The sequence below is a fragment of the Lontra canadensis genome, unplaced genomic scaffold (assembly GCF_010015895.1).
Source record: "Lontra canadensis isolate GAN:19392208 unplaced genomic scaffold, GSC_riverotter_1.0 scaffold75, whole genome shotgun sequence".
NCBI lineage: Eukaryota > Metazoa > Chordata > Mammalia > Carnivora > Mustelidae > Lontra > Lontra canadensis.
Window position 1 is genome coordinate 9,822,156 of NW_022631069.1, and position 27,604 is coordinate 9,849,759.

Sequence of the window (27,604 nt, forward strand, 5' to 3'; positions counted from 1 at the left end):
TAGACCGGAAACCTAAAGCATACTGTTCTTTTCTCAGAAATCTAACAGATTCCTGAGGATTGCTACTTGGAGCTTCTCGGTTTCTTTAGTGTCAAACATCTGATTGGCTAGGGACCACAAAACGATATTCCTGCTGAATTTAGGAACGTAGGACATAAATGATGGGAAAAACAGATCTCAATACCCGAAAGGAGTATTTCTACATTCCCCCCACGACTGAAATGCTTTGGTCATTCACAAACCTAACCTAGGGCCAAATACGAACTTTTCTTGAGAGATACAGGGCCGCCTGGAGAAGTTAAGACTTGACCAGTGGCATCACATTGGCTGGAATGGAACCCTGGCATTTCCCTTTCAGTCAGTAATACACTGCCCATCAAATGGCTTAACTGGCTCTCTTTCCCGAACAGATAGTTCATTTATAGCCTTTCTCTGAAGCTGTGAAGTTGCTCTCCTAGCTTTAGGGAAGGGAAGCAGGGAGCACGAAGCACAAAAAGGCGGCACCGTGAGCTAAATTCTCCACGAATAACAGAAAAAGCAGTGAGCCGTACGAATCCCGATCCAAGGCTCTGCGTGAGCAGATCTAAAACCAGTACCGGGAAGGGCGCGGGGAGGAGCGGGGAGGGCAAGGAGTAGAAGGAAGCGCTGGTAAAATTACCTTGACCAGGTGGCAACTTGGAGACTTCTTCCCTGACTAAAACGCACCAACTTTCCTCAAACGGACCACGCGATAGGCAGGCTAGTCAGAAGCGAATGGACTCTCCCACAGCGCCTGGTCACACCCACCGTAGCGTGCCGCATCACCGCCCACGGCGAGTCCTGGAGCCCTCCACCCAGAGCCTTGAAGAAGACCGCGCCAGAGCCGGAAGAGCCCGGAATTCCGCGAAAGGCTGGGCGGGTACATGGCGCGGAGAAAAACGTGACCGAGGTACTCTAGTGCGGATTACTGGAGCCGGCAAGGAGCCTGTCAAACCAGAGTTCAGGCACCCAACTCTCCTTACAAGGTCTTCCGATTGCCAGTCTTAGGGCGGTTCACACCTCCCCGATCAGAAGAACTCTTCCCACAAACCTCCGGGTCCGAGCGCCCCTAGCAACCATCCGCGATTTAAAGCGGAAGGACAGCCCTCGCCCCGCCTTCCCTGAAATCAACCGGGGCCTGGCGGGGAGGCACGTTGGCCCAATCACCTCGGCGGGAACTAAGACCAACCAATAGGAGACAGGTACAGGAGGGCGGGCTGAAGGGGTCGCGGGCGCACGCGCAGTTGGGAGCAGGGCCTCGATTCGAGGTGGTGTGGGTGAGTTGGGTGTTGGTGCACTCGTGTTGGCCCTCGAAAACCCCGCGTAGCCGCTGCCGCCCTCTCCTGCCCTCGCCATGTTCCTCACCCGGTCTGAGTACGACAGGTCTGTGCGTCGGGGGGAAATGGTGTCGGGGTTGTGGGTGGCCAGGACTGGGGCCCGGTCCCGACCTGGGTTCTGCCGTGTCATGGGGGCGCCCCAGGATCCTGAGTCTGGCCGGGCCTGGGGATCTCTTGCCCTCCTTAGCTGCCCGCAGTGATTCTCCAAGCTAGACGCTCGCCAGGTCCTACCGCTGCGTCACTGCTGGGTCCTGACTCGGTGACTCGGTGCGGAAGCGAGAAGCTCCGCTTTGTGCTTGGGAAAGAAGGCTGAGGGGGCCGGGACTCCGACCTTTAACCTGGAGAAGTCCAGGGGTCACCCTCTCCCCCATTCATCATTTCGTGAGGCGTATGACTGCCTTTTTGGAAAATGTGAGCGTGTTGCCTGGAAGAAAAGGCAACTAGAGATTCTTTAATGGTCTTCATAATTTCAGCTCCCCTTTCCTTTAGGGTAACAACCTCGTTTTCCGTTTCTTAGTCGTGGAAATAGAGCAGCCTTTTCTTTGATTGAGATGGAGGAGGGCATGCTGGGATGTATACTTTCTGCAGAAGCGCCAAGGCATTCTCAGTTTTGCACAGGTAGAATGTGGAGTCTGATTTTACAGGAACTGGAATTCAGAGTGGTTCTCAGAAGTTTCCTCATCACGGTGATTCCACTAGACCTAGGCTTTTCTCATTCTTTAAGAAGCTTGTAGCAAGTTAGTGTGTGTTAAGGCCAGATCTGTTTTCGAAATTAAGGTTCTGAGATTTTTTTTTTTTTAAACACACTTTTCAGGGGTTGGGAATGCTGCGTAATACTAAATTGTACATATTTATGCAGTAGGCATTTTTGCTTTCAGTTTCTGCTTTGGTCAGTTAGGTTTTCACATAACTATAAAAGTTTTGGGGCGCCTGGGTGGCTGTTAGTTAATCAATTGCCTTCGGCTGGGGTCAGGATCCCAGGAGAGCACCACATCGGGCTCCTTGCTCAGCGGGGAGCCTGCTTCTCCCTCCCTCTGCCTGCTCTTTTTCCTGCCTGTGCTCAATTTATATATTTCAATAAATAAAATATTTTTTAAAAAACTATAAAAGTTTTGTGTTTGTGTTTTAAGCTGGGAAAGGCAGATTTTTCTTTCCTCCTAGGTGCTTAGAAGCTGCATTTCTTTGTCAAAGTATACTTTGACCCTGTCAAAAGTTTTATCTCTTGGAACTACCATTTCTTTTCACCTTTTTACTGATTCTTATAATTTACATGTGAAGTTTTATTTATTTTTTAAAGATTTTGTTTACTTATTTGACAGAGAGCACAAGTAGGAGAGCAGCAGGCAGAGGGAGAGGGAGACACAGGCTTCCTGACAAACAGGGAGCCCGATGTGGAACTGGATTCCAAGACGGTGGGATCATGACTTGAGCTGAAGGCAGATGCCTAACTGACTGAGCCACCCAGGCTCCCCATATGTGAAGTTTTAAAACTGACAGCTTTTCCTACTGTCGTATAAAATAACTATTAGTATTAATCTTCCTAAGCATTAAGAAGAATCATCTTTGGGTAATAGAATTTTGAGTTAGGGTGTGTATGATAAAAATTGTTTTTCTTATCAAAAGGCCTTATTAAGGTTTTGTGATCCTTAGCATCTTCAACGACTTCTTTGCGTTACTCATTTTTGTATCTTCCCAAGAACGCCTAACGCACAGCTTTTTTACATTCACTTATCTGATATATTTGAATGCTTGCTGTATACAAGGCGCTGTTCTAGTTGCTGGACATAGAGCAGTGAACAATATCAAGATCCTTGCTCTTGTATGGGAGACTGTCTTTTAAAGAACTGTTTACAAAAATAACTGTAGTGTGAGTCAGAAGTGTATTCACGTCATTAGAGAAATTCAAATCAAGTACTAAGTTCTTTTAGGGAGACTGCATTCAATATTAGGGATCATTGAAAACTTTAAAAAGGAGCTGATATTTACACTGAGTCTTGAGAAAGAGTAAGATTTTAATAAATATAGACTGTGAGAGTCAATAGTTTTGAGGCCAAGAATGTAGGATGAACAAAGGAGGGACAATGGGAAAGCACTGCATGTTTGGGAAAATTCTGTTCTGTACGGCATATATGATGCATGCATGGGAATGGTGAACTATGGAAAAAACAGGTTGATGCTAGATATTGAATGGTTTTTTATGTGTGGTTAAGGAGTTTGGGTCTTACTCTTTAGGCAACCATGTTCTACTATTTTCATTTTTAAAAGTTACAGAATCATAATTGTGTTTTGCAGAGATTATCTGACTGGAATAGAGGAAAGAGTGAGTCAATACCAGTTAGAAGGCTATTGTAATAGGTGAAAGGTAATGAGGGCGTTGAGAATGAAAGAAGAGTGTTGAGTTACTATGTGGGAGGAATTGATGTAACTTGGCGTATTGTTAATATGAGAGATGGGGAGAAATGAGTCAGATCATTCAGAACTTTCTAGCTAGGGAAACTGGGAGATTGGAGATGTTTTAAAATAAAAATGAAATAGGAGTGGTAGGAGATGGAGCTGATTTTGCAAGGATGGCTGGATTTAAAGAGATAATTCAGGTTGGAAAATGGTGAGTGTTCAGTGCTAATAGGATATCCAGGTAAAAATGCTTAGGAGGCATTTAAATTAGCCAGGGAAGTGTCCAAACTAGTAATAGAGATTTGAAAGTAGTGCTTTCAAATGTGCTTAGTGTAAATGAAATAACCCCTGGAAACAGTAAAGTTTGAGTAGAGGGCCAAGAGCAGAGCGCATATTAGGATGTAGTAATACCTCACTAGAATGAAGTGCTTGAATTGGAGTGAAAATACTGTATTTGCATAGTACTTTACACATTACAAAAGTTCTTTCCTACTCCATGCAATTCAGTATTACCTGTGATGGGGCAAGCATAGGTTTTGGTTTTGGTTTTTCATTTGAATTAAAGCTAGTTGCAGAACTAAAACTTAATTCCAGGTCTTCTGTCCTCACTTTTTACTCAGTGATTTTTAAAAATTGTTCCTGGGGCGCCAGGGTGGCTCATTTAATTAAGCATCTGACCAGGCTCAGGTCATCATCTCAGGGCTCTGGGATTGAGTCCTGAGTCAATTCTCCCTCTCAACATGGAGGAGTCTGCTTGTTCCTTTCTTCTCCCTCTCCCTTTTGTCCTCCCTTTGCTCATGCTCTCTTTCTCTTTCTCTCTCTAAAAAATAAAATCTTTTTTTAAAAAAGGTTGTTCTTGGGGCGCCTGGGTGGCTCAGTGGGTTAAAGCCTCAGCCTTCAGCTCGGGTCATGATCTCAGGGTTCTGGGATCGAGCCCCACATCGGGCTCTCTGCTCAGCGGGGAGACTGCTTCCTCCTTTCTCTCTCTCTCTGCCTGCCTCTCTGCCTACTTGTGATCTCTGTCTGTCAAATAAATAAATAAAATCTTTAAAAAAAGTAAAAAATAAAAAAAGTTGTTCTTTACAGTTCATAACTTTTTTTTTTTAAGATTTTATTTATTCATTTGATGGAGAGAGAGCACAAGCAGGGGGAGTGTCAGGCAGAGGGAAGAGGGGGAAGCAGGCTCTGGAGCCCCATGCGGGGCCTGATGTGGGGCCAGATACCAGGACCCTGGGATCGTGACCTGAGCCAAAGGCAGATGCTTAACTGACCAAACCACCCAGGCGCCCCGAGTTCTGGACTTTTTTTTTTTTTTTTTAAAGATTTTATTTATTTATTTGACAGACAGAGATCACAAGTAGACAGAGAGGCAGGCAGAGAGAGAGAGGGAAGCAGGCTCCCTGCTGAGCAGAGAGCCTGATGTGGGACTCGATCCCAGGACCCTGAGATCATGACCTGAGCCGAAGGCAGCGGCTTAACCCACTGAGCCACCCAGGCGCCCCAGTTCTGGACTTTTTAAATGATTTCTGGGGCAAGGGGGATGCTGGGATTGTGGGATTCTCCTTTAACTTTGATTTAACCCAGACTAATAATTCCCAGAGGCAGTATAGTGGAATAGTTAAAAGCTTGGACTCTAGTCACATTGCCTGAATTCTCAGTCCACTTCTGCTTCCCTTTTTTTTTTTTTTTAAGATTTTTATTTATTTATTTGACAGAGATCACAAGTAGGCAGGGCAGCAGGCAGGGGGGTGGGGTGAAGCAGGATCCCCGCTGAGCATAGAGCTTGATCCCAGGACCCTGAGATCCTGACCTGAGCTGAAGGCAGAGGCTTAACCCATTGAGCCACCCAGGCACCTCCACCTCTGCTTCTTATATGCTGAGTGACTTTGGGCAAATTACTTAACCTCCGTGTCTCAACTGTGAGATAGTATCTGTCTTAAAATGCTACTTCATAGGATTATTTTGAGGATTAAATAAGTTAAGTCATTTAGAGGTTTATAACAATGCCAGGCATGTAGTAGATATGCAGTAAATGTCAACTTATATTATTACCTGTTTTATATTTGGGGACATATATAAATATTTTTAAGAAAGTTTTTCCTAAAACAAATTTGAAAATGCTGTATTGTATATCATATCACATGTTACAAAATTCAGACTCCATAAACCAAGGATCATAACTCTATTCATTTATTTGTTCAAGTATTTTTGTAGTATCCATTGTGTGCTGAAAACTTTTATAGCTAAGACCATGGCTAATGCCTCTTCTCCATAGTGATTTCCAAAAGGATAGAGCGAAAAAAGGTGGGGAAGTGTTTGGGGGAAAAAAGAAATCTGGCATATAATTGGTATAAATATGTATGGAATAAATAAACTAGCTTAGGCTTTAGGAACTGCACGGATCTTAGTCTGTTAAGATACCAATCCTGATTCATACAAATAAATAGGGAAATGTACCTATAACTGACGTTTACTAAAAAGTAAGATATTAACAGCAAATGTATGTAATGGGAAGAGGATAAGGATAAACGCTTATTTTCTTGGGAATTGCCTGGTAGTTTTGGGGCATGAATTTGCTGAAGGAATTGCAGATTGATTCAGGGTTGAGGCAGAAGGTCACCTGTTCTCATTTGATCAGTTTGAAGTCTCTGGGAGTAGGACAGAAGTATTCCATACATAAGTTCCATTTTCTTGAAAAGCTGTTAATGTACAAAAAAATAGCTACAGATTGTTGTGGGCAAAGGAGAATAATGGCAATATGCACTAGCATATGTCAAGGAATTTGAGTTTCATATGTCTATGCTTATTTTTTCTGACAATTTTTAATCCTTTTTTAAATTATAGGGGCGTGAATACTTTTTCTCCTGAAGGAAGATTATTTCAAGTGGAATATGCCATTGAAGCTATCAAGGTATAGTATCAAGTGGCAAGTTTTTGAAAATTCATGGCAACCTAATGCTTTGCTGGCAGAACATTTGGGATTAAATGTGTTTTAGCTATTTTTTTAGAAAACATTCTTTATCTCCCTATAACCAAATACTAATGATTTTATTTTTGATTTTTTTTTTTAAGATTTTGTTTATTTATTAGAGAGCACACACACAAGGTGGGGGAATGGCAGAGGAAGAGGGAGGAGCAGACTCCCCACTGAGCAGGGAGCCCTACAATGAGGCTTGATCCCAGGACCCTGAGATCATGACCTTAGCCACCCTGGCACCCCTACTAACCATTTTTTTTTTTTTTAAGATTTTGTTTTTTTATTTGACAGAGAGAGATCACAAGTAGACAGAGAGGCAGGCAGAGAGAGAGGAGGAAGCAGGCTCCCTGCTGAGCAGAGAGCCCGATGCGGGGCTCGATCCCAGGACCCTGGGATCATGACCTGAGCGGAAGGCAGAGGCTTTAACCCACTGAGCCACCCAGGCGCCCCCCTACTAACCATTTTAACAGCAATTTCCATCTCATCCCTAAAACCTTTTGAACAGATAACTGCTTCATAATTATGTAGCTTTTTCTCAGTGGGGCTGGAAGGACATGCTTGTGTTCATAATCTTCTTGGCTATAAAGAGAAAAGTATAGAAGTCTAGAGTTAGGTCCTGGGAGATATTTTGAACAAATCCTTTGATCACCTGTATTCTTATTAGTAAAGTGGATTTGTATGGGACACTTTTAGGACTAAATAAAAGATGTGTCTTGTTATCTAGTAACAAAATCAAATAGTTTGAACCAGTATTAAGAAAATTAATAAGTAAGCTGTCTATACTTAAAGTTAGTTATCACATGGGATGTGCCTTTGTTGAATTATGGATAATCTAAATTCTGATACAGATTGTCCAGGGTAAGGTCCAGCGTCAGTATTTTTAAGGACTCCGTCAGTGATTCTGAGATCTAGCAAGTGTCTAGTCCAGCCCTTTTCCCTGTGCTTCAATCACTTCTGCATCCCCAAATAGTCTCTATTTGTAGAGTCCTAGTGATAGAACATTTTCTCACAAGATGGCTCATTCTGTTAGAAAACAGTTCTTAATGGTTAAGAAATTTATCCTTGTATTGAATGAAGAGTCTAGCTTCCTGAAGTTTCCTTCATTTTGCCCTAGTCTTGCCCTTGAACCATACAGAATGTTGAAACCTCCAAAGATAGTTCCTTGCATAATTGAAGAGAGCTACTGTGTTTCTCTTTAAGTTACCTGTTTTAGAAAGTGTATATGGTTGTATGAGAGTCTGGAAAAGGGCAAAAGAGATTTTAATTAGTTGAAGACATAGAAATAAAAGTGGATGCACTATGATAGATGGTGGGACAGAAAATGGTGGGGCAGCTACAAATGCCTATCCCTGTTTCTGATGTTTGCCCTATATTAAAACCATACAGTACTGTGAAGTATGAAACCATCATAATTCCAAGCTGTAGCATTTATTTTGAGCCTCTAAAGACAACATTCCCACCCAGATGTGCGAACCAAGAATAATCCTCAGGTTTTTAGGGTTTCTCTTTTAAGCTCCTTACTGCTAGTGATTTCCAGATTGCTTAAAGATAGATGACATCTGATCTCTAGCCCTCTGTTAGACTAAGATAGAAATAGCCATGTGGTCCTTAATAGATGTGACTTAACCTGTGTGAAAATTCAGGCTCTTTGGTATTTAAACAACCTGGTTGTTGCCTTGACAACTTATGAGTTGCCAGTGAGAAAGCAATTTGATAACCTTAAGTATTTTCAGCAGTATGAAAGGAGCTAGAGAAATGATTAAGAATGCTGAGAGGTAGAAATTGTCATTGGAGGTACTGTATGGATGGCATGGGTGAGATACAGCCAGCAAAAGTGGAAAAAATTGCCTTAGTAGGTTTTTTGGGGGAAGGAAGGATGATCTGTGGCAGTATCAAAATTACCATATGATACGGAGCATCTGATCATTGGTTACTATGAGTTGTACTTAAAAAAGTACTACATAGAATCAGTTCAAATGTTCCCTCACTCCCTTCATTTTCCTCATCCCCACCAAGGGGCGGGATGAAATTTAGGCAAAACTGTAATACCGAAATATCTGGGGGTAAATGTTCAAAAAAAAATTATCTTGATTTTGATATATTTTATAAAGTAGACTGTCTTGAAAGTATTAACCCTTTTTTGGAGCGGATGCTTAGGAAGTTACTTAAGTTGGAGGCCAAATTGAACAGGTTGAGAATTTATCCTCGTAATATGATAATGATTCATCCACAAAAGTAGTACCCAGGGACTACTAACATTTTTGACCACATAATTCTTTGTTGGGGGACCATCCTGTGCAAGGTAGAATGTTCTGCAGAATCCCTGTCCTCTACCATTAGATGCCATTAGCACTCACATTTCCAGCTGTGACAACTAAAAATGTCTCCAGACTTTGCCCTCCAGACAGATGTCCTCTAGACACGGTAAAATGGGCTCACTCTGCTAGATATAATTTGAAAGTAGGTATGAATACTGTCCTGCTCTGTTCAGTTGGAGACAAAAGAGCAATACACAGTACATAAATCAACTAGAGAGCAACTAAGTGCCACATTAAATTCTCTGATATTTTCGGATTAAAAATTTTATTCTTAAGGCATACCTGTACGTAGTTTTAGAGTCGAAAGATAAAATGATTATATAAACTCTGTAACAAAAACAGCAATCCCTGAGGACTGCCCCCTTTACCTTCAGCTTCCCTGAGGCAACACTTTGAAGTCTTTCAGCTGATAATTTTCTTGGCATTTACTTCCGTATTTCTAGCACAGACTCATATATTTTGTTTTGTTTTGCTTAGGTATTATCCACAGACTTTTTTTTTATGGAGAATGATGATTTCTGCCCCTAGTGACACACATAGAGAGACAGACACCCCCCACACACACACAATTTCCTTCTGGGGTGGCGGTAAGGCAACCCACTCTATATCATATATATCATAATCTTGTGAGATCATTAGTCGACATTTATATTAGTATGACTATGTAAATGCTGCTCACAGCTGAGCCATTTTTCCATTTCTCCACAGTTTTTTCCTGAGAGTGGAGAATTCTTTTTTTAAAAATTTGCTTAATTTAATTATGCATATCATAAAATCATCCCTAAAGTCTCTCTAGGTAATATATATCTTCTCAAAACATCCAGGCACATTAAATATCCTATTAAAGATTTTTAAATAGGGGTGCCTGGGTGGCTCAGTTAGTTAAGCATCCATTTCTTGATTTCAGCTCAGGTCATGATCTCAGGGTGGTGGGATCAAGCCCCAAGGCAGGCTTTGCATTCAGCAGTGAGTCTGCTTGAGATTCTCTCCCGTGCACCTTCTCCTTCTTAAATGTGCACACACTCTCTCTTTCTCTCTCTCTCTCTCAAATAAATAAATCTTTAAAAAAAGATTCTTAAAAAATCTTTGAGCCTTCTCACCTGCTCCAGTCTGGACTAGTTCTCTGGGCATAGTGCATAGCTGTATACTCAGGATATTCTGTCAACATCATCCTGGGGATTCCTTGTTTTGTTTTGTTTTAAGATTTTATTTATTTTTTTGACAGACAGAGATCACAAGTAGGCAGAGAGGCAGGCAGAGAGAGGCGGGGAAGCAGGCTCCCTGCTGAGCAGAGAGCCTGATGCGGGGCTCTATCCCAGGGCCCGGAGATCATGACCTGAGCTGAAGGCAGCGGCTTAACCCACTGAGCCACCCAGGCGCCCCCAGGGGATTCCTTTTAACTGCTTCTTGTGTTGGCTTCTGTGTGTCATCCTTTTTTCTTTTCATGTATTCTTCAGTTTGCTAAAGGTTCTCTAGTAGTTTCATAAGAAAGTATTTCCAAGCTCTTTTGTTTTTTCCTCTTTCTTATTAGTGTCCTATTATTATTTTACAGATGAAATATATTCTTTTCTTTTTTTTTTTTTTACAGATTTTATTTATTTATTTGAGAGAGAGAAATCACAACTAGGCAGAGAGGCAGGCAGAGAGAGGGGGGAAGAAGGCTCCCCACTGAGCAGAGAGCCCGATGTGGGACTCGATTCTAGGACCCTGAGACCATGACCTGAGCTGAAGGCAGAAGCTTAACCCACTGAGCCACCCAGGTGCCCTATATTCCTTTCTTTGAGGATTTTTTTGAAAGATTATATATTTATTTGAGAGAGAGGGAGAGAGAGTGAGCAGGGGGAGAGGGAGAGAATCTCAGGCAGACTCCCTGCTGAGTGTGGAGCTTGAGGCAGGGCTCACTCCCATGTGCTAAGATCCTGACCTGAGCCGAAATCAAGGAGTCAAGACACTTAACTGACTGAGCCACCCAGGCATCCCAAAGATTTTATTTTAAAAAATTATATTTATTTATTTGAGAGAGAGTGTGTGTGCACTAGTCAGGTTGGGGGAAGGGCAGAGGGAGAGGGAGAAGCAGACTCTCCCACTGAGCAGGGATCCCAACGTGGGGCTCAGTCCCAGGACCCCGATTTCACGACCCGAGCCAAAGGCAGACTTAACCAACTGAGCCACCAAGGATTTTTAAGGGTTTGTTTTGTTTTTAAATTTTTTTCCTTCTTGTGCTGGTTAGATTCTTTCTTTCCTCCCTCCCTTCCTCCCTTTCTATTTATTTAATCCCTACTAAACCCAGTGTAGGGCTTGAACTCACAACCTTGAGATCAGGAGTTGCATGCTCTTCCAGCTGGGCCAGCCAGGTGCCCCGAACTGGTTAGATTTTTTAGAGCTGTGTTTTTCAAGCTGCAAGTGTTGACCCATTAGTGGTCATGGAAGTCAATTTAGTAGTTAGTGGAAGCATTTCTTTTTGAGGGGAATAGAACAGGAGATATCAGAATGCCTTGCTCATAGTTTTGGTGAGTGTTTTATTGTGTTTTTTTCCATGTTGTTTCTGTTATATTTATTTGTATCCTTTTGTGTGTTTTGATCATGAAACGAAATATATTTCTTAATGTAGATTTTGTAGATTTCAAAAAGTTTGAAAACCACTGCTCTAGAGAAAACTGCCCCTTCTCATTTCATGCCTAAAGGGTGTTTCAACTACTAGCTTCTGAGAGCCAAATGGAGAAAGAAGGCTGAGGTTCTTAATATTAAGCTTGTCAATTTTTACTTAATGCCCCTGTTCCCACTCTAGTCTCCTGTTTTTGACTGTGCTTAGTGTCCCGCAATCCAAAGACCACCCTGTTTTACACTCTCCAGAGTCTTCTACAGGAGTTGGGGTGGAGGCCATCATCTAGCCTTATAGCATAGGGGAGAGGATCTGGAAATCTGTTTCTTAGGTAGGCATGGAACTGATGCTGCAGTTTTTAGTTCCTCTGTTTCTATTTCCACAGGTCCTTATTACCACCATTTCCTTTTTGGGGGTTTCTGTGATACAAATTAGGTTTTTTCTTGATTTTCTTTACTACTGATTTAGGATTCAGAATTCTCAGGTCTGCTCAGTAAATTATCAGCAACCAATCTTTTTTCGAAATTTTGTTGCTATGTCTTTGCCCTAGTGTATTTTTTGTGCATCCCTCACCCCACCATCCTTTAATCTTGTACTCTTGCCAGGCTGGGGGAAGGAGTAGAGCTTATGTGTGTTTTCAGTCTACAACTTTAACTAGAAGTATGAACACTCATTTTTTTTTTTATAAAAAATTCTTTAACAGTTCATCTATAGTTATGCATATAAACACCAATTAAGAAAATACATAATGGGCTGAAACCAAGAGTTGGATGCTCAACTAAGCCACCCAGCTGTCCCACTGTGCTTTATTTTGAATAATTACTTCATTTTTTGTCCAAGTTACGAATTCTCTTCACAAAAGAATTACTCTTTTCTTCGTCCACTAAGTTTTCATTTCAATGAAATGAATTTTGAAATTTGCTTGTTCTGTTTCATAAATTTCTTTTTTCCCTTACCGTATGTTATTTCTTCCTTAAATTTTGAAACATTTAAAAAAAAATACATAATGGGCGCCTGGGTGGCTCAGTCAGTTAAGCGTCTGTCTTCGGCTCAGGTCATGATCTAAGGGTCCTGGGATTCAGCCCCATATTGGGCTTCCTGCTCTGCAGGGAGCCTGCTTCTCCCTCTCCCGCTCCCCCTGCTTGTGTTCTCTCTCTCTGTGTCAAATAAGTAAATTAAAAATCTTTAAAAAACTGAATGAAATCTTTAAAAAAAAGTGAACTTAAAAAAAAAAAGAAAATATATAGCAAAAAGCTGCTGTATACATTTAAAAACAGTTAAGTCAGGACTTTATGTATTTGAAAAATAATACATCTATGTATGAGATATGATCAGTGTGCAGACATGTTAAACGTGTTATGCATAATGATTCATGGAATTCTTTGGGCTCCTTTGCAATAACAGGTTCCAGGAGTCTCCTGATTGCACTAGCAGGCAATGCTTTGTAGAACTAACTAAATAAAGTAATTCAGAGGAAAGAGCGCATTTAGTCATTGAAGGCTTTATAAATGATGGGTGGAATTTGGATAGGCAAAAGATTGTATTCCAAGGGAGAGAAGGCATGAGCAGAGTTGTGAAGTTAGTAGGAGATAATATGGCATGAGAAAATGGGTTGGGTTATACCTGGTGGATTTTGTTGGAGAATAGTGAACGATAAAGTTGGGGGGAGGGGCACCTGAGTTGCTCAGTGGGTTAAGCTTCTGCATTCATTCGGCTCGGGTCATGATCTCAGGATCCTGGGATTGAGCCCCGAGCTGGGCTCTCTGCTCAGTGGGGAGTCTGCTTCCCCGTCTTTCTCTGCCTGCCTCTCTGCCTACTTGTGATCTCTCTCTGTCAAATAAATAAAAATAAAATCTTTCAAAAGAAAAAAAAAGTTGAGAGAGAAAAGTGAGATTAGATTTTGAGGGCTCTGGAAGATTATGTGGAATTTATGTTACAGGCAATATAGGGAGACGTTAATTCTTCAGAGAAGAAGTATAATGAAAAGAGCATTTTATTAAATCAGTTAGGCCATAACATGAAATATACATTAAGAGAGAGATTAATTTGGGGAGCCTAAGTAGGAGGCTGTTGAAGTAATCCTAGCATAGAAGAATGACTAAATTTGTTACTCCTTTATTATATGCCAGACACCATTTTAAGCCTTTTATATATTAATACATTTACTCTTCTTGATGTGTTTTACAGATAAAGAAACAGACATAGAGGGATGGTGATTAGGATGGTGTCATGGAAATGGGAGATGAAATTATATTGTGAACTGCTAGTGACCTCAAAAGATTACTATTTTTACATTGGTGGTGGTGTTTGAGTTTCTTCTTTTTTTTTTTTTTTAAGTACATTACTTTTCTGGAGGTTATGTTGTACATTTGAGGAATACTACCTTTTGGGACAGGTCAAGATGGCAGAACTGGAAAGAAAAATATTAGAATTTTATTACTTTTTCCCCACTACGTTTAGAACTTTAGAATCCGCTCCTTCAAAATACTGGCATTAAAGGTGATAATTTTCCAGATGTTTTTAAGAACTTGGTGATCTTTCTCTTTAGAAGAACAAAATTCTATAAATCAGTGCTCTTGCCATTGATAGGAATAGTACATTACTTATTAGGGTGCTCCTTATTCTCTGCATACTAGATATAGCTGATTGAAGCTTTTATATTGTAAAGTTATTCAGAGAGATTCCTGGTGAGTATGTGAGACGGTTCTTTGACCTGTATGTGATAACGTAATGCATTTCTTTTCAGCTTGGTTCTACAGCCATTGGGATCCAGACATCAGAGGGGGTGTGCCTAGCTGTGGAGAAGAGAATTACCTCCCCTCTCATGGAGCCAAGCAGCATTGAGAAAATTGTAGAGATCGATGCTCACATAGGTAAGGAGTAAGGGAAAGCTGATCTGTAGGATCTGGCTTGGGTTAATTAGTCATCTTTGGTGTTCCAAGGGAGATGTATTAGATGAACATCTTATCTCCTTGTTAACTATTATTTTTCAGATAGTAGGCCAGTGTGCATAATATAAGAGTAGGAAGCAGTTGTAGAGCTCACTTACTCCCAGAATTAAGTCGGGGAGCCTTCAAATTTAGACTTGGCAAATGTGATGGTTATTAAACTATGTCAAGGTTGAATCATAGGTCGGGTCCTTATGATGGTTGGGTCTTTAATAATGCATAAGTTAGTCCTGGTAAGAAACCACCAGGAGCAGAAAATTATGTGGAAAACTAGAGGTCTCTGCTGAAAAGAGGAATTCTTAAAGATCTTTGGGGTGACTAAGGTTCAGAGAGCATAAGAATATTAGACTGAACAGATCAGTCTTCTTCCTCTATTTTGAGATTTATCTTTTTACTCCCTGTCACCCCCTACTCCCCCACCCACTCCCCAGCACTAATTTTCTTGGTCTCTGTTTAAATTCCCCTGCCTTAGCTTCTGGCATCACTGTAGCATTACAGGGTGAGTAGTTCTGATTATTTATAGCATGGCATTTTAGTTGGTTGTCCAGATTTTCTTAACCTACTAGTCATCTTATTAATGAAACATCATAAAATAATGACTTGAAGGCCTAAGACCAAATGCCATGGTGATTCTGGGAGCTCCACATTATTTCTTTCACAGACAGAGAAACAGATTTAGTCTTTTAAGATTAGAACATTGTGGCTACTTGACTTCAAGTCACTTGTCTTTTGGAGATAGATCAGTGTCACTTAATTCAGCAAATTGAGAACTTAACTATGTGCCAGATATATGTTAGTCAGCAGGGATACAGAGAGAAATGAGACTTAGTCCTTATCTTTCAGAAGCATACAACCTAATAGTGGAGGTAAACATGTAAATAAGTAAATGCAACTGAGTGATATAGGTAGCATTAAGAAAGGCTGTGGTATGGGTTTAGAAGGGGTACAGAGGAGGAAATAATTAGTTTTGTCTCGGGCCAGTGGTAGTGGGTATTCAGAAAAGGATTCTGTAATGGTGAAGACTGAGCTGAGCTGAATTGTAAAAGATCAGGAAGTGTTCATCAAGTGAACAAGTGTCTGGAGATAAAAGGAGGACACTCTGGTTAGAGGGATGGAAATGAGCAAACCCTTGATGGTGTAAAATGCTGAATATGCTGGCACAAGCAGTTTGGTATGACTGGGAGGTGGACTGTAGCAAGAAGTGAGTCTGGGATCAGATAGTTGGAACTTCTTACCATGCTAAAGAGCTTGAACTTGATCCTTTTGCTCTGATGATTTTAAGCATTGAGGTAATATGATCAGATTAGTATTTTAGAAAGACCATTCTGATAACAAGGTTGCAGGTAGAGTGAAGAGGGCTGAGACTAAATGTAAGGAGATCAGGTAAGAAATTTGCTTTAGTCCACATGGAGATGATGAGGGGTTTAACCAAAATGGTAGCCAGAGAATGGAGAAAGTAAAGATTAATGCCAGACATGCTAATTTGATAGACACTGATAGAATTTGAGATCTAATTGGTTGTGAGGGCCAAGGAGTTTAGAAGGGAACAAACTTGATTTGAGTTGGTGGTGTATCCAAGTAGATATATTAATGGAGTCATTTGGCTTTATGGGGTTTGAAATGTGGAAGCAAGGCTTAGGCTGGAAGTGCAGATTTTTGAGTCATGGTGTGTAAAGTAAAAGCCATAACCTTGATATCTTGGACTGTTATACAAACTTTTCTCTAGATTACTTGGTTTCTATTTGGTCAGGGAGGTGAAAAAGCTTTTGATTTTATCCTAGGGTCTTCCACTATAGCTCATAGTAAGATGGGTTTTTTAATTTTAATTTCTTCTGTTGGGATGTTATTGTTTACTTAGTTTGAAAGTGCATTGTGGTCTATAAAGAGTGCTGAAGGGTTTTTAAGGATGTAATATGTGGAAATTCATGTTCGATTGGCTGTTCTCCTCTGTCTTCTATCTTAAAAATATTGGACTCCTATGTTATTGTGGATAGTTCTTAAAATTTATTTGTAATATAATTATACTTATGTTCAGTACAGATAATCAAATAATTTCCCATTTTTATCTCTTGGGTGTATTGCTGTGGGATTGCTAGGTGGCTGTCTTGGTTCCATTCTAGTATTTCAGTATTTCCTGAGTGGATGAAAGAGTCCTGCAAGGATTTGGCCCCCTAGGTCACTATTGCTTTTACATTGCAGGTTGTGCCATGAGTGGGCTAATTGCTGATGCTAAGACTTTAATTGATAAAGCCAGAGTGGAGACACAGGTAAAATTAGCATCATCTCTCCTTTTTCCCATGATGCTTGAGTTCCTTCTTTAATGATGACATAGCTGCCTGAGCTGTATTGCAGGTTATCTGTGTTAATATCAGATGTAGCTCTTGGGAATGATTTTGGGTAGAATCCCTAGTTTGTAAGTTTCTGAGGCTTGGAGTCTAGCCATCCAACCATTGCGGCTTTAAGGAAGCCCTGGCAAATAGTGCTGACGGTCTCTTGCTTCTTTTTTGATTTGCCTTATATAAAGCAAGCTTTGCACTGCATTCTGTTTCCTAATTGACTTTCTGTGGGAGCACGATAGCAGGAAGTGAATGTAGCTAAGGGATATTCTACCCCAGCTGCCTTTGTAAATAACAGCTCTCCTGTTGCAAGTAATGTTATGTACTAGGTGACAAGTACTGGTCAGGAATACTGATACTCTGCTTGGAGAGTAGACTAGGAAGGAAAAAAAAAATACCCGATTTATTAACATTTTTTACACTTATTTTCAACTTTGCTGTCAGTACTTACAGAAAAGTAAGTCATTAATTTAAACACCAGTACAATGATGACCTAGGGTCTTTGGGGGAAAGTGGCACTTAGCCGTTAGCATTCACTTTAGTGAAAAGACCAAGCTTGGTGCTGCGAGGGATTAACTCTGTTTTTCATTGGAATAATCCTCTAGTCTGTCGTTGCTTAGAGTCCTTTTGATCAGAGTTTATTTTCCGAGCTATTTCTCTTCCTTTCGTGTAGTCCCGAGCATTCAAGTTTAGTGTTAAGGAAAACACAATGGAGCTGAGCATTCAGTTTGCAACCATCATTCACAGGGATGCGTGTAGTGAGATGGAGGGCTGCTTTAATGCTTCTCTTATTTAAAAGGTAGAGCATTTAGGGTCGCCTGGGTGGCTTAATCGGTGAAGTGTTCAACTCTTGATTTGAGCTCAGGTCTTGACCTCAGGGTTGTGGGGCATCGTGCTCTGTGCTCAGTAGGGAGTCTGCTCTAGGTTTTCTCTCCCCTTCTGTCCCCCACTGCACGTGCTCTCGTGCTCTTTCTCTCTCTCACTCTCTCAAATAAATAAATCTTAAAAAAAAAAAAAAAGAAGAAGAAGAGGTAGACCATGTTTTGCTCTTCTTCTAGAACCATTGGTTCACCTACAATGAGACAATGACTGTGGAGAGTGTGACTCAGGCTGTGTCTAATCTAGCTCTTCAGTTTGGAGAAGAAGATGCAGATCCAGGTGCCATGGTGAGTGTGGTATTTGTGTCATGTTTTCTTACTGTTCCAAGGGGCCTAGGACATTTGTCCTCTAAACAAACCTTTCCCGGCGCCTCTCACCACTTACTTCAATAGCCAGTTATCTTAATACCTCTTGTTTTTTTGGTTCTAGTCTCGTCCGTTTGGAGTAGCACTGTTATTTGGAGGAGTTGATGAGAAAGGACCCCAGCTGTAAGAATAATTTGCCATTTTTCCTGCTTCTTTTCTGGTAGAATTAATTTTAATTTGGGATGGGGACTGGTTGTTCAAATCAACTGAGAAGATTATTGTAGAATTACAAAAAATGAAGGGCTTCTAACTCTAAAGTTCAGTGATTGTGTGCTGTTTATACTAAGGCAAATTTGGGGATTCTATGAAGAGCTCCCCCTGTTGGCACCACTGCTAATGCTGGAAAGAATTAAAAGTAACTTGGTTACTATAGTCAGGTTGTATTTTAGAGCTTTGATTTAGAATGTTGATTTGATCCTTATCCTCAGGTATTTAGAAAGGCATATGTGGGTGCCATATTTAGATCTCCTATACCGCTAAATCTCTGAGGAATTTATTAGTTTAAACACTTTTTAAAAGATCTGGTTTCCCCAGGCACAGAATGTCTTTTGGACCCATGCCTCAGTATTTCAGTGGTTTTATGGCCGCAGGGCCAAGCATTTATATTCTTTAGCGAGATGTTTATTTCTTAAAATGCCACCACTGTTCAGCATTTTAATCCCCTTCTCTTGGGGGGTTTTGCAGGTTTCACATGGACCCATCTGGGACCTTTGTACAGTGTGATGCTCGAGCAATTGGCTCTGCTTCAGAGGGTGCCCAGAGCTCCTTGCAAGAAGTTTACCACAAGGTAATTGAGCACTCACAACTTTTATTTTATTATTTTTTAAATCAAGGTATAATCATACAATACATACAATAAAATGGGCAGACCTTAAGAGTTCATTTCTAGGAGTTTGACAGTTCTATCTTCCCTATATAACCACCACTTAAAACAAGATGTAGAACACTTCTCACTTCCTGAAATGTTTCTCTCTCCAGTCACCCTCTTCCTCCCTGGTAACCATGTTTACCATTAGAGATTAGTCTTGTCTGCTCTTATCATTTTTATAAATGCAGTCATACAGTTTGTATTTTGTGTTTGCCCTTTTTTGTTCAATATACTGTTCCATTCATGTTTTTGCACTTATCAGTACTTAATGCTGAGTGGTATACCATGGTATGGATGTACCACAGCTTGTTTATCCTTTATCTTTACAGCTTTACTTAACACTTACATTTCCTAGTCTGGCTCTTGAAGCAAGTAGGCATTTGGCACTTTTTATCTAGTGGGATGAGAGGGCTTAGTTTTGGGTAATTCATTGTGTTTGAAGACTGCCATACTTATTATTCAGACGATTCATGCATCCGTCAACCCCTGGTAGTTTTGATTTTATATGTAAAAAAAATTTATGTGTAGAAAAATTGGGTTTCGTGGGTTTAAAACGGTACAAGAAACAGATTTGCTAACCAATGAGCTACCTTTTTAGATCATTTGGGAATTCTTATTCATAGGATATTCCCAATATTATCTTGCTTCGATTATTAAAAGAAGATAACTACACAAGTGTAGCCCTTTCTGCCTCTTCAGAGGTCACTTATATGAAAGTTGGTGACTTTGATCTGGTTCAAAATAGGACTTTTTTCCCCCTGTGAATAAATGTATTGTACTTATTGACTGCTTGAATTGTAGAGATTCTTGTCATGCACTCTACTTATTAAGCTGCTTGATTTATTATTTGCTAAGTCATTTCTTAAGGGAACTATAAATCTTTGAAGGAAAGCAGAATTATATTATAATGGTTACACTTCTTACCCTTTTTGTTTCAAGTCTATGACACTGAAAGAAGCCATCAAGTCTTCACTCATCATCCTCAAACAAGTAATGGAGGAGAAGCTGAATGCAACTAATATAGAGGTATTTTTCTCTTCTGTTGTTTTTTATTTATATATCATAGTTCCCATTGCTGAAGTTTGAATGGATGGAGATAATCACATTTTTATATGTTTGGCCCTTTAGAAGTTATTACTATCCTTTGAATAAATGGTAACATCAGAAGCCAGAACTGGATGAGTTAAAGACTGGAAGGGAGGTGGACAAAACATGGATGTCCTGCTTTCTCAAGGAGTTACTATCCACAGAAGGCAGTATTAAAGGATTTTTTGTCTTTTTAAGGATGATAAAAGACTTGAAAATACTTTGATAGACTGAGAAGAAACTAGTATATAGAAAAATGTTAAAAGAAACAAAAGCAGGGATGCCTGCGTGGCTCAGTTGGTTGAGCATCTGCCTTCAGCTCAGGTCGTAGTCCCAGGGTCTTGGGATCGTGTCCCACATCGGGCTCCCTGCTCATCTTGGAGTCTGCTTTTCCCTCTGCCTTCTCCTCCCCCTGTTTGTACACGCGTTCGCTTGCGCGCGCGCGCTCTCTCTCTCTCTCTGACAAACAAAATCTTAAAAAAAAAAGAAAGAAAAGCAGAGGTTAGATAGTGATAGAAAAGTTCTAGAAGAGGGAAGCCTTTGTACAAATGAAGGAGTTGGTTTGGAAGAGTAGAACTCATTCAGCTTTATATTGAATACCCATTATATATCCAGTATTATACTAGATGCCCAGGGATACAGACACAGAAACTCCAATTCCCATTCAGGGTAGTATACTATGTAATCTAGGGAACATAGAGATAATAACAGCTTGTGGCAATTCTTCTATAGTAGTGATCAGAAAGTATTGCCACAGGAACATGTAACTTACACTAGGACATTAGGAAAGCTGGCTGGAAGAGGTGATGCTAAAGAAAAGAAGACAAGGGTATTCTGGGAAGAGGGAACAGCTATGCACAAAGGCTCAAAGCTGTAAAATAACATTGTATGGAAAAGGAATTTTTTTTTTTTTTTAAAGATTTATGTGTTTGTTTGAGAGGGTGCTTGCTCAAGCACAAGAGAATACCATGTGGGGAGGGGCTGAGCGAAAGGAAGAATCCCAAGCGACTCCTGACTGAGCAGGGAGCCCAGTGATGAGGGGCTTGATCTCACAACCCTGAGACCAAGACCTGAGCCAAAACCAGGAATTAGACACTTAACATACTGAGCCACTCAGGCGCCCCTGTAAAAGGGATCTTTGAGGGTTTTCTGACTGTTGGGTGTGAGATAAATGTGAGGTAGTGAGATAGTTGGAGATGACGTGACAGTTGTGGACCAGATTCTGAGTGCCCTTATTTAGGATGCTAAAAGTAGATGGGAGGAAAGGAGGTATAGTGGTATAGTGGTGAGTAAGTTTGGGTAAGTTTGCAGGTGACTTGGGAATAAGTTAGGGTAAGTTTGCAGGTGACTTGGGAGAGAGGTCCTGTATTTCCCTCGTGATTGTTTACATCATCTGCTCAGGGTGGGTGAGTGCAACAGTGAAATTAAGGTGAATGGAACTGTTTGGAAGAGTCATTATGGATAAGGAAAAAGGAAGACAGGGATGAGTAAAAGGGTTGCTGGGCTGTATTAAAATACTAATGGAGAAAAATAATTTTAAAAAAATTAAAAATAATTTTTAAAAAAACTAGTGGAGGCTGGAATCATCCCACAGATACTTACAAAAAGTCAGGATAGTAGGCATAGTATGTATGTACATTATATTTCAATTAGACAGAATTTTTAAAGGCAATGCAGCTGTAATCACAAATCCGTAATTAAACCAGTCAGCACTTACCAGGATATTTGTCAGAAGTACTTAGCATAGACTTAGATAATGTATGTTAGGGTTAATCCCTGGTAGAGGATTGCTGGTTCAGGGCCTACGAATATCTCTCCAATAGAGCCAGCTTCCACAGGCCACAGTAGGAGGAGCAAACTTGGATGCCAAAACAGGGGCTGGCCTAAAGGTCTGAGTGGAGTTGGAGAGAGGGGTGGGAGTAGGAGGGGTTGCTCTTTGAGCAGTAATGGGGAGAGGAAGGGTTTGGAATGGAAATGGAAAAACTTACTACATAAACGCTGTTTTTTCACTTTCTTAGCAGAGATTTTTAAATACTTTCCCTTGGCAATCTCTGAGACGACCAAGTGCAGCAAATGTAGTGATACCCCTTCCTGACCCTGAGGAGGGTTTTTGTTATTTCCTTTCTAGTACTTAGTGTTTCTTGGTACTTAATGAGTTAGGGTCTTGGCATTTTTCTAAGACTATCCCCTTCCCACTCCCAGTAGTTCAGACGTAGCTCTTTTGATTTCACAATGAAGGTTCTGAGGCCTGTTTGGTTCACCAGAAATTGCAAAGATTTTTAGCTCATTCAGTTTCAGTGTTTCTTTGAAAAGAACATCAGAAGTGTCTCCTTCATGTTTTATCATTAACTGTTCCCTAACTATAATCCCTGACTCTAGTTTTTTCACATTAAAACAAAATGGCACTTTGACTTGTCCAAGATAATTTACTCCACCAGTACTCTGATGTTTCTAAATCTGGCAGTCCATCAGTCTTTGGAAATGAGGCCCACAAATCTGTAGTTTTGAAGTCTCCTTGGATGAGTCTAATGGTCAGTCATTTGGGAGCCACTGCTCTAGAGCCCATCTGCTTTATCTCTTTTAGGGCCCTGCTCCATCAAGTTGTCCCTCGGATCCCCAGCCTTTCCTTCTCTACAAAAAAAAAAACTCTTAAGTGGCATCTTTTTCAGAAAACAAAACAGGGGCATCTGGGTGGCTCAGTCGGTTAAGCATCTGCAGCTCAGGTCATGATCCCAGGGTCCTGGGATTGAGCCCCACATTGGGCTCCCTGCTCAGTGGGGAGCGTGCTTCTCCCTCTGCCCCTCCCCTTGCTTGTGCATGAGCTCTCTTGTTCCCGCTCTCTCAAATAAATAAAATCTTTAAAACAAAACAAAATCCACTTTCGTTAACTCCTCTACCTAGTATCCTGTCTTAAAAAAAAAAAAAATCAGGGGCGCCTGGGTGGCTCAGTGGGTTAAGGCCTCTGCCTTCGGCTCAGGTCATGATCCCAGGGTCCTGGAATCGAGCCCCGCATCGGGCTCTCTGCTCGGCGGAGGCCCTGCTTCCTCCTCTCTCTGCCTGCCTCTGCCTGCTTGTGGTTTCTCTCTGTCAAATAAATAAATAAAATCTTTAAAAAAAAAATCAACTTTGTTGAGATACAGTGTATATACTGTAAAATGCAGTACTATTTAAAATTTAAATGTACTATTTTAAGTACACAGTTCAGTGAATTTTAACAAATATATAATCTGCCACCTCAATTAAGGTATAGAACATTTCTGTCATCCCAGAAATTTTTTTATGTCCCTTTTTTAGTCCATTCCTTTCTATTGATCTGCTTTTTGTCCCTATAGATTTGTTTTGGGTGTTGTAGAGTTTCATATAAATGGGTCACACAGTACGTGCTCTTTTGTGTCTAACTTCTTTCACTCAGCGTAATGATTTGAGATTCAGCCTGTGTCTGTCAGTAGTCTGTCACATTTTATTGCCAAGGGCTATTCCAGTCATCCTTTTTTGTAACCTTTATTGCTAGGTCTCTTCCCAGCAGAACCTTAGGTTCATGGTGCTCACTGCTTCCCCCCATTTATTCTTCAATCGCTATCATTTGTTTCTGTTCTTAATAGTTCCCTGAGACTACTCCTTGCTAAGATAACTCGTTTGTCATATTTCATGGTCACATTTTAGACCTATTATTTGACCTTTCTGAAGCAAACTTCTCAAATTTTTGACAATTCTAAAACTAAACATTCATTATCTTTCCTGAAAACCATTTCATCTTCTTGTCTTTCTAATCCTGGTTGATGACACCATTGGTGTACCTGCCATTCATAGCAGAAACCTAGAAGATTCTGGCTTTCTCCCTTTTACCTTTACTGAATTGTTCTCTTTACTGTTTTCGCCTACTTTTCAGTAACTCTCATGTCCGTGCCCCCTCTCCATCCCTACTTCCAGTGCCTACTTTTGTTCAGGCACTCAGTTTTCTTCTGCCTTGTATATTTTCAGAGGTTTCCTAACTAGTCTTCCTTCCTATAGCCTTCATTTCATTCCATTTCCCACCTCCCCCCATTGTGCTACTGAAATTGATCTTCTAAACCATGTATCTAGTCTTGCTTACTCTCCATTTAAAAAAAACATCTTTTCTGACTCCTGTCCACAAGATGAATTCCAAGCTTCTTTCATGGTGTAATGATTTACAGTTCTTAAGTCATAATGTTTTAATCTGTTAGGCACCTTGCTAAGCATTTTGCATGCAATTATCTTTTTTAATTTCCACAGCAACTCTCCAAGGTTGGTATTCCTATTTCCATTTTACAAAATAGGAAACTGAGGCTTTGAGAGGGTAGAATCATGCCCTAAATAACAGAATTGGTAAATGGGAAGAATCAAAATTTGAACCCAACTGTGATTTGGGGTCCTGTACCAAACCAGTATATGCCAGTATAATACATTGTCTTTCCTACTCCTCCTCCCCATTTTATCTCACCCCATAATCAATCTCTGCTCTAGCCATTCAGAATTACTTTGTATTATAAATACATCATCTTGTTTCATGCTTTTATGCATTTACACATTCAACCTGCCCTTCTGTTCGTCAACTTTAAGACATAACTCAAGGGGGCACTTGGGTGACTCATTCGGTTAAGCATCTGTCTCCTGATTTCAGCTCAGGTCATGATCTCAGGATCATGAGATTGAGCCCCACTTTGGGCTCCCTACTCAGCATGGAGTCTGCTTGGAATTGTCTCTCACTCTTTGCCCCTCCCTCCACTCACTTGTGCAGGCGCTCTCTCTCTCTCCCCCGCTCCCACCAAAGTAATTAAAAAAAAAAAAAAAAAAAGACACACAACCTAAAAGCTGCTTCTCTTTGAAATCTTCCTTGACTTCCCCTAGGTCACTCCTTTGTGGCTCTACATATGCTTAGCTCTCTTATAACACCTAACATTGAAAGCATTTGCCATCTGGCATCCTTAGTAAATAAGAAATTTTCTTCATCTTCGGATCCCTAGTGCCTAATACAATTGTAACTAGTGCACAAGTGCATAATAATTATTAATTGGATCAATGAAAGAAAATATGTTTTACCTGTCTCACAGAGGTTGTGATTTTGTTTTGTTGGTATTTTTTGTTTTGGATTGGTTTGGCTTTTATAGATTTATTTATTTAAAAGAGAGAAAGTATGTAGAGGGGATTGGAGGGAGAGGGGAGAGAGTCTTAAGCAGACTTCCCAGCTGAGCACAGGCCCCCATGGGCCTTGATCCCACAACCCATGAGATCATGACCTGAAAATAATAAACACCATATAATTGGATTGTGCTAATTCTGGTAATTTTTAAATTATATTAAATATCAATAATGAATATTACCAAAAATGCCCTAGTATGGTTAATTTTAAGGTCTAAAAAAAAAGGCAAGCGGCGCCTGGGTGGCTCAGTGGGTTAAGCCTCCACCTTCAGCTCAGGTCATGATCTCAGGGTCCTGGGATCGAGCCCCGCATCCGGCTCCCTGCTTAGTAGGGAGCCTGCTTCCCCCTCTCCCTTTGCCTGCCTTTCTGCTTAGTTGTGAGATCACAACATCTCTCTCTGTCAAATAAATTAAAGAAAATCTTAAATAAATAAATAAATAAATAATTTTTAAAAAGGCGACATGAGGAAATGACATTTAAAACGAACAAAACAGCTTTTTGGCAAATGTGAAGTGGCACCTATTGCTCAATATTGCCCCGAAACATGGGAACTGTGTTATCAGCAGAGGTGATGGAAGTATTGGTTGTTTTAGCTAAATTTGAAACTAACCATCTTCTAACCCTGGTCTTTTATTGCTTAAATAGATATCTAAACTGTTGGTTATTATTATTATTATTATTTTTTAAAGATTTTATTTAGTTATTTGACAGAGAGATCACAAGCAGAGAGGCAGGCAGAGGGAGAGGGAGAAGCAGGCTGAGCAGAGAGCCCAACGTGGGGCTCGATCCCAGGACCCTGGGATCATGACCCGAGCCGAAGGCAGAGGCTCAACCCACTGATCCACCCAGGCGCCCCATAAACTGTTGGTTATTATTAATATCTGTCAGTCACAACTGATTTCCTGTTGTGTTAGTGGAATCCTTTCATTTTCATGACCATTCCTTTTATTTTTTTATTTTTTATTTTTTTAAAGATTTTAAAATTTGATTTATTTGAGAGAGAGTGAGCGAGAGAGAGCAGGAGCTGGGGGAGGAATAGAGGGAGAAGCAGACTCCCTGCCTTTCAGGGATCCCTATGCAGGGTTTGATCCCAGGACCTTGGGTTCATGACCTGAGCTGAAGCAAATGCTTAACCGCCTATGCACCCAGGCGACCCTCATGGCCAATCCTTTTAAAAAAACAAAAAGGGGGCACCTGGGTGGCTCAGCAGGTTAAAGCCTCTGCCTTCAGCTCAGGTCATGATCTCAGGGTCCTGGGATCGAGCCCCGCATCGGGCTCTCTGCTCAGCGGGGAGCCTGCTTCCTCCTCTCTCTCTGCCTCCTTGTGATCTCTGTCTGTCAAATAAATAAATAAAATCTTTAAAAAAAAAAAAAAAAGGAACTTTGTTGTTAAGTTGCCTTATGAACAATTTTAGAGAATACAACATACCTAATAACAATAGTTATTTAGTACTTATAATGTTCCTAGGCAGTGTTGTAAGCACTTACATATATTAACACATTTAATCTTTATAATTTCTGTATAAGTGCTATTATTATCCCCATTTTTCTGTTGGAAATTGAAACACAGACTGTCCAAGAAACAAAGGTCTCACACACACAAGGTTCACTTGCAAGTGTGTAAACACACTTTAATATATTTCTAAAGAAATCATTAATGGAAAAACGTAGTAACCCCATGTAATTTGCTGCTGCTTTTCTGATCCTTGTTGAAGTAACTTGAAGAAATGACAGTGACTCCAGGCATTTGGTTAACTATTATGTGGTAAGTTAACCTCAAAATAGAAAATTTGGTCAATAAAAATTTTTATTTGGGAGTCAGAGAGCTATTTTAAGGAACCTACAGATGGAAAGGATATCCCTGGGACAGCAGATCCCTTAGTTCCTAATGAACAGCGGCATCACTAACACAGCTTCTCCTGACCTGGTGCTATGTGCAGAGTAATCGAGCCCAGCTCGTTAACCCTTCTCTGCTTTCTTTCCAGCTGGCCACGGTGCAGCCCGGCCAGAATTTCCACATGTTCACAAAGGAAGAACTTGAAGAGGTTATCAAGGACATTTAAAGAAGCATGATCCTCAGAACTTCTCTGGGACAATTTCAGTTCTCCTAAATGCTTTTAACTTTTAATTTCAGCTCCTGTTCTTGGAAGATCTCCATTATATGTGCATTTTTTTTTTATGATGTCTGTACATAAAGGCAGTTCTGAAATAAAGAAAAATTTAAAATTTGTTAATAGACTATTCTCTTCTAATGCAGTCTTTTGTTTGAAATGCTCATGTTAGGAGGCAAAAAGGATAGTGGTATTAATATCCCTA

At 40.5% G+C, this 27,604-nt stretch overlaps 1 protein-coding gene across 1 annotated transcript; it reads left to right on the forward strand.

The window, feature by feature from the left end:
• The first annotated feature begins 1,254 nt into the window (after nucleotides 1-1,254).
• On the forward strand, nucleotides 1,255-27,527 carry PSMA5 (proteasome 20S subunit alpha 5). Its single transcript, XM_032881554.1, has 9 exons — nucleotides 1,255-1,401; nucleotides 6,594-6,660; nucleotides 14,393-14,519; nucleotides 16,794-16,861; nucleotides 17,989-18,096; nucleotides 18,239-18,297; nucleotides 18,859-18,961; nucleotides 19,982-20,068; nucleotides 27,274-27,527. The coding sequence occupies exons 1-9, from the start codon at nucleotides 1,373-1,375 to the stop codon at nucleotides 27,349-27,351; spliced, it is 726 nt and encodes a 241-aa protein (XP_032737445.1). The 5' UTR covers nucleotides 1,255-1,372; the 3' UTR covers nucleotides 27,352-27,527.
• The last annotated feature ends 77 nt before the right edge of the window (nucleotides 27,528-27,604 follow it).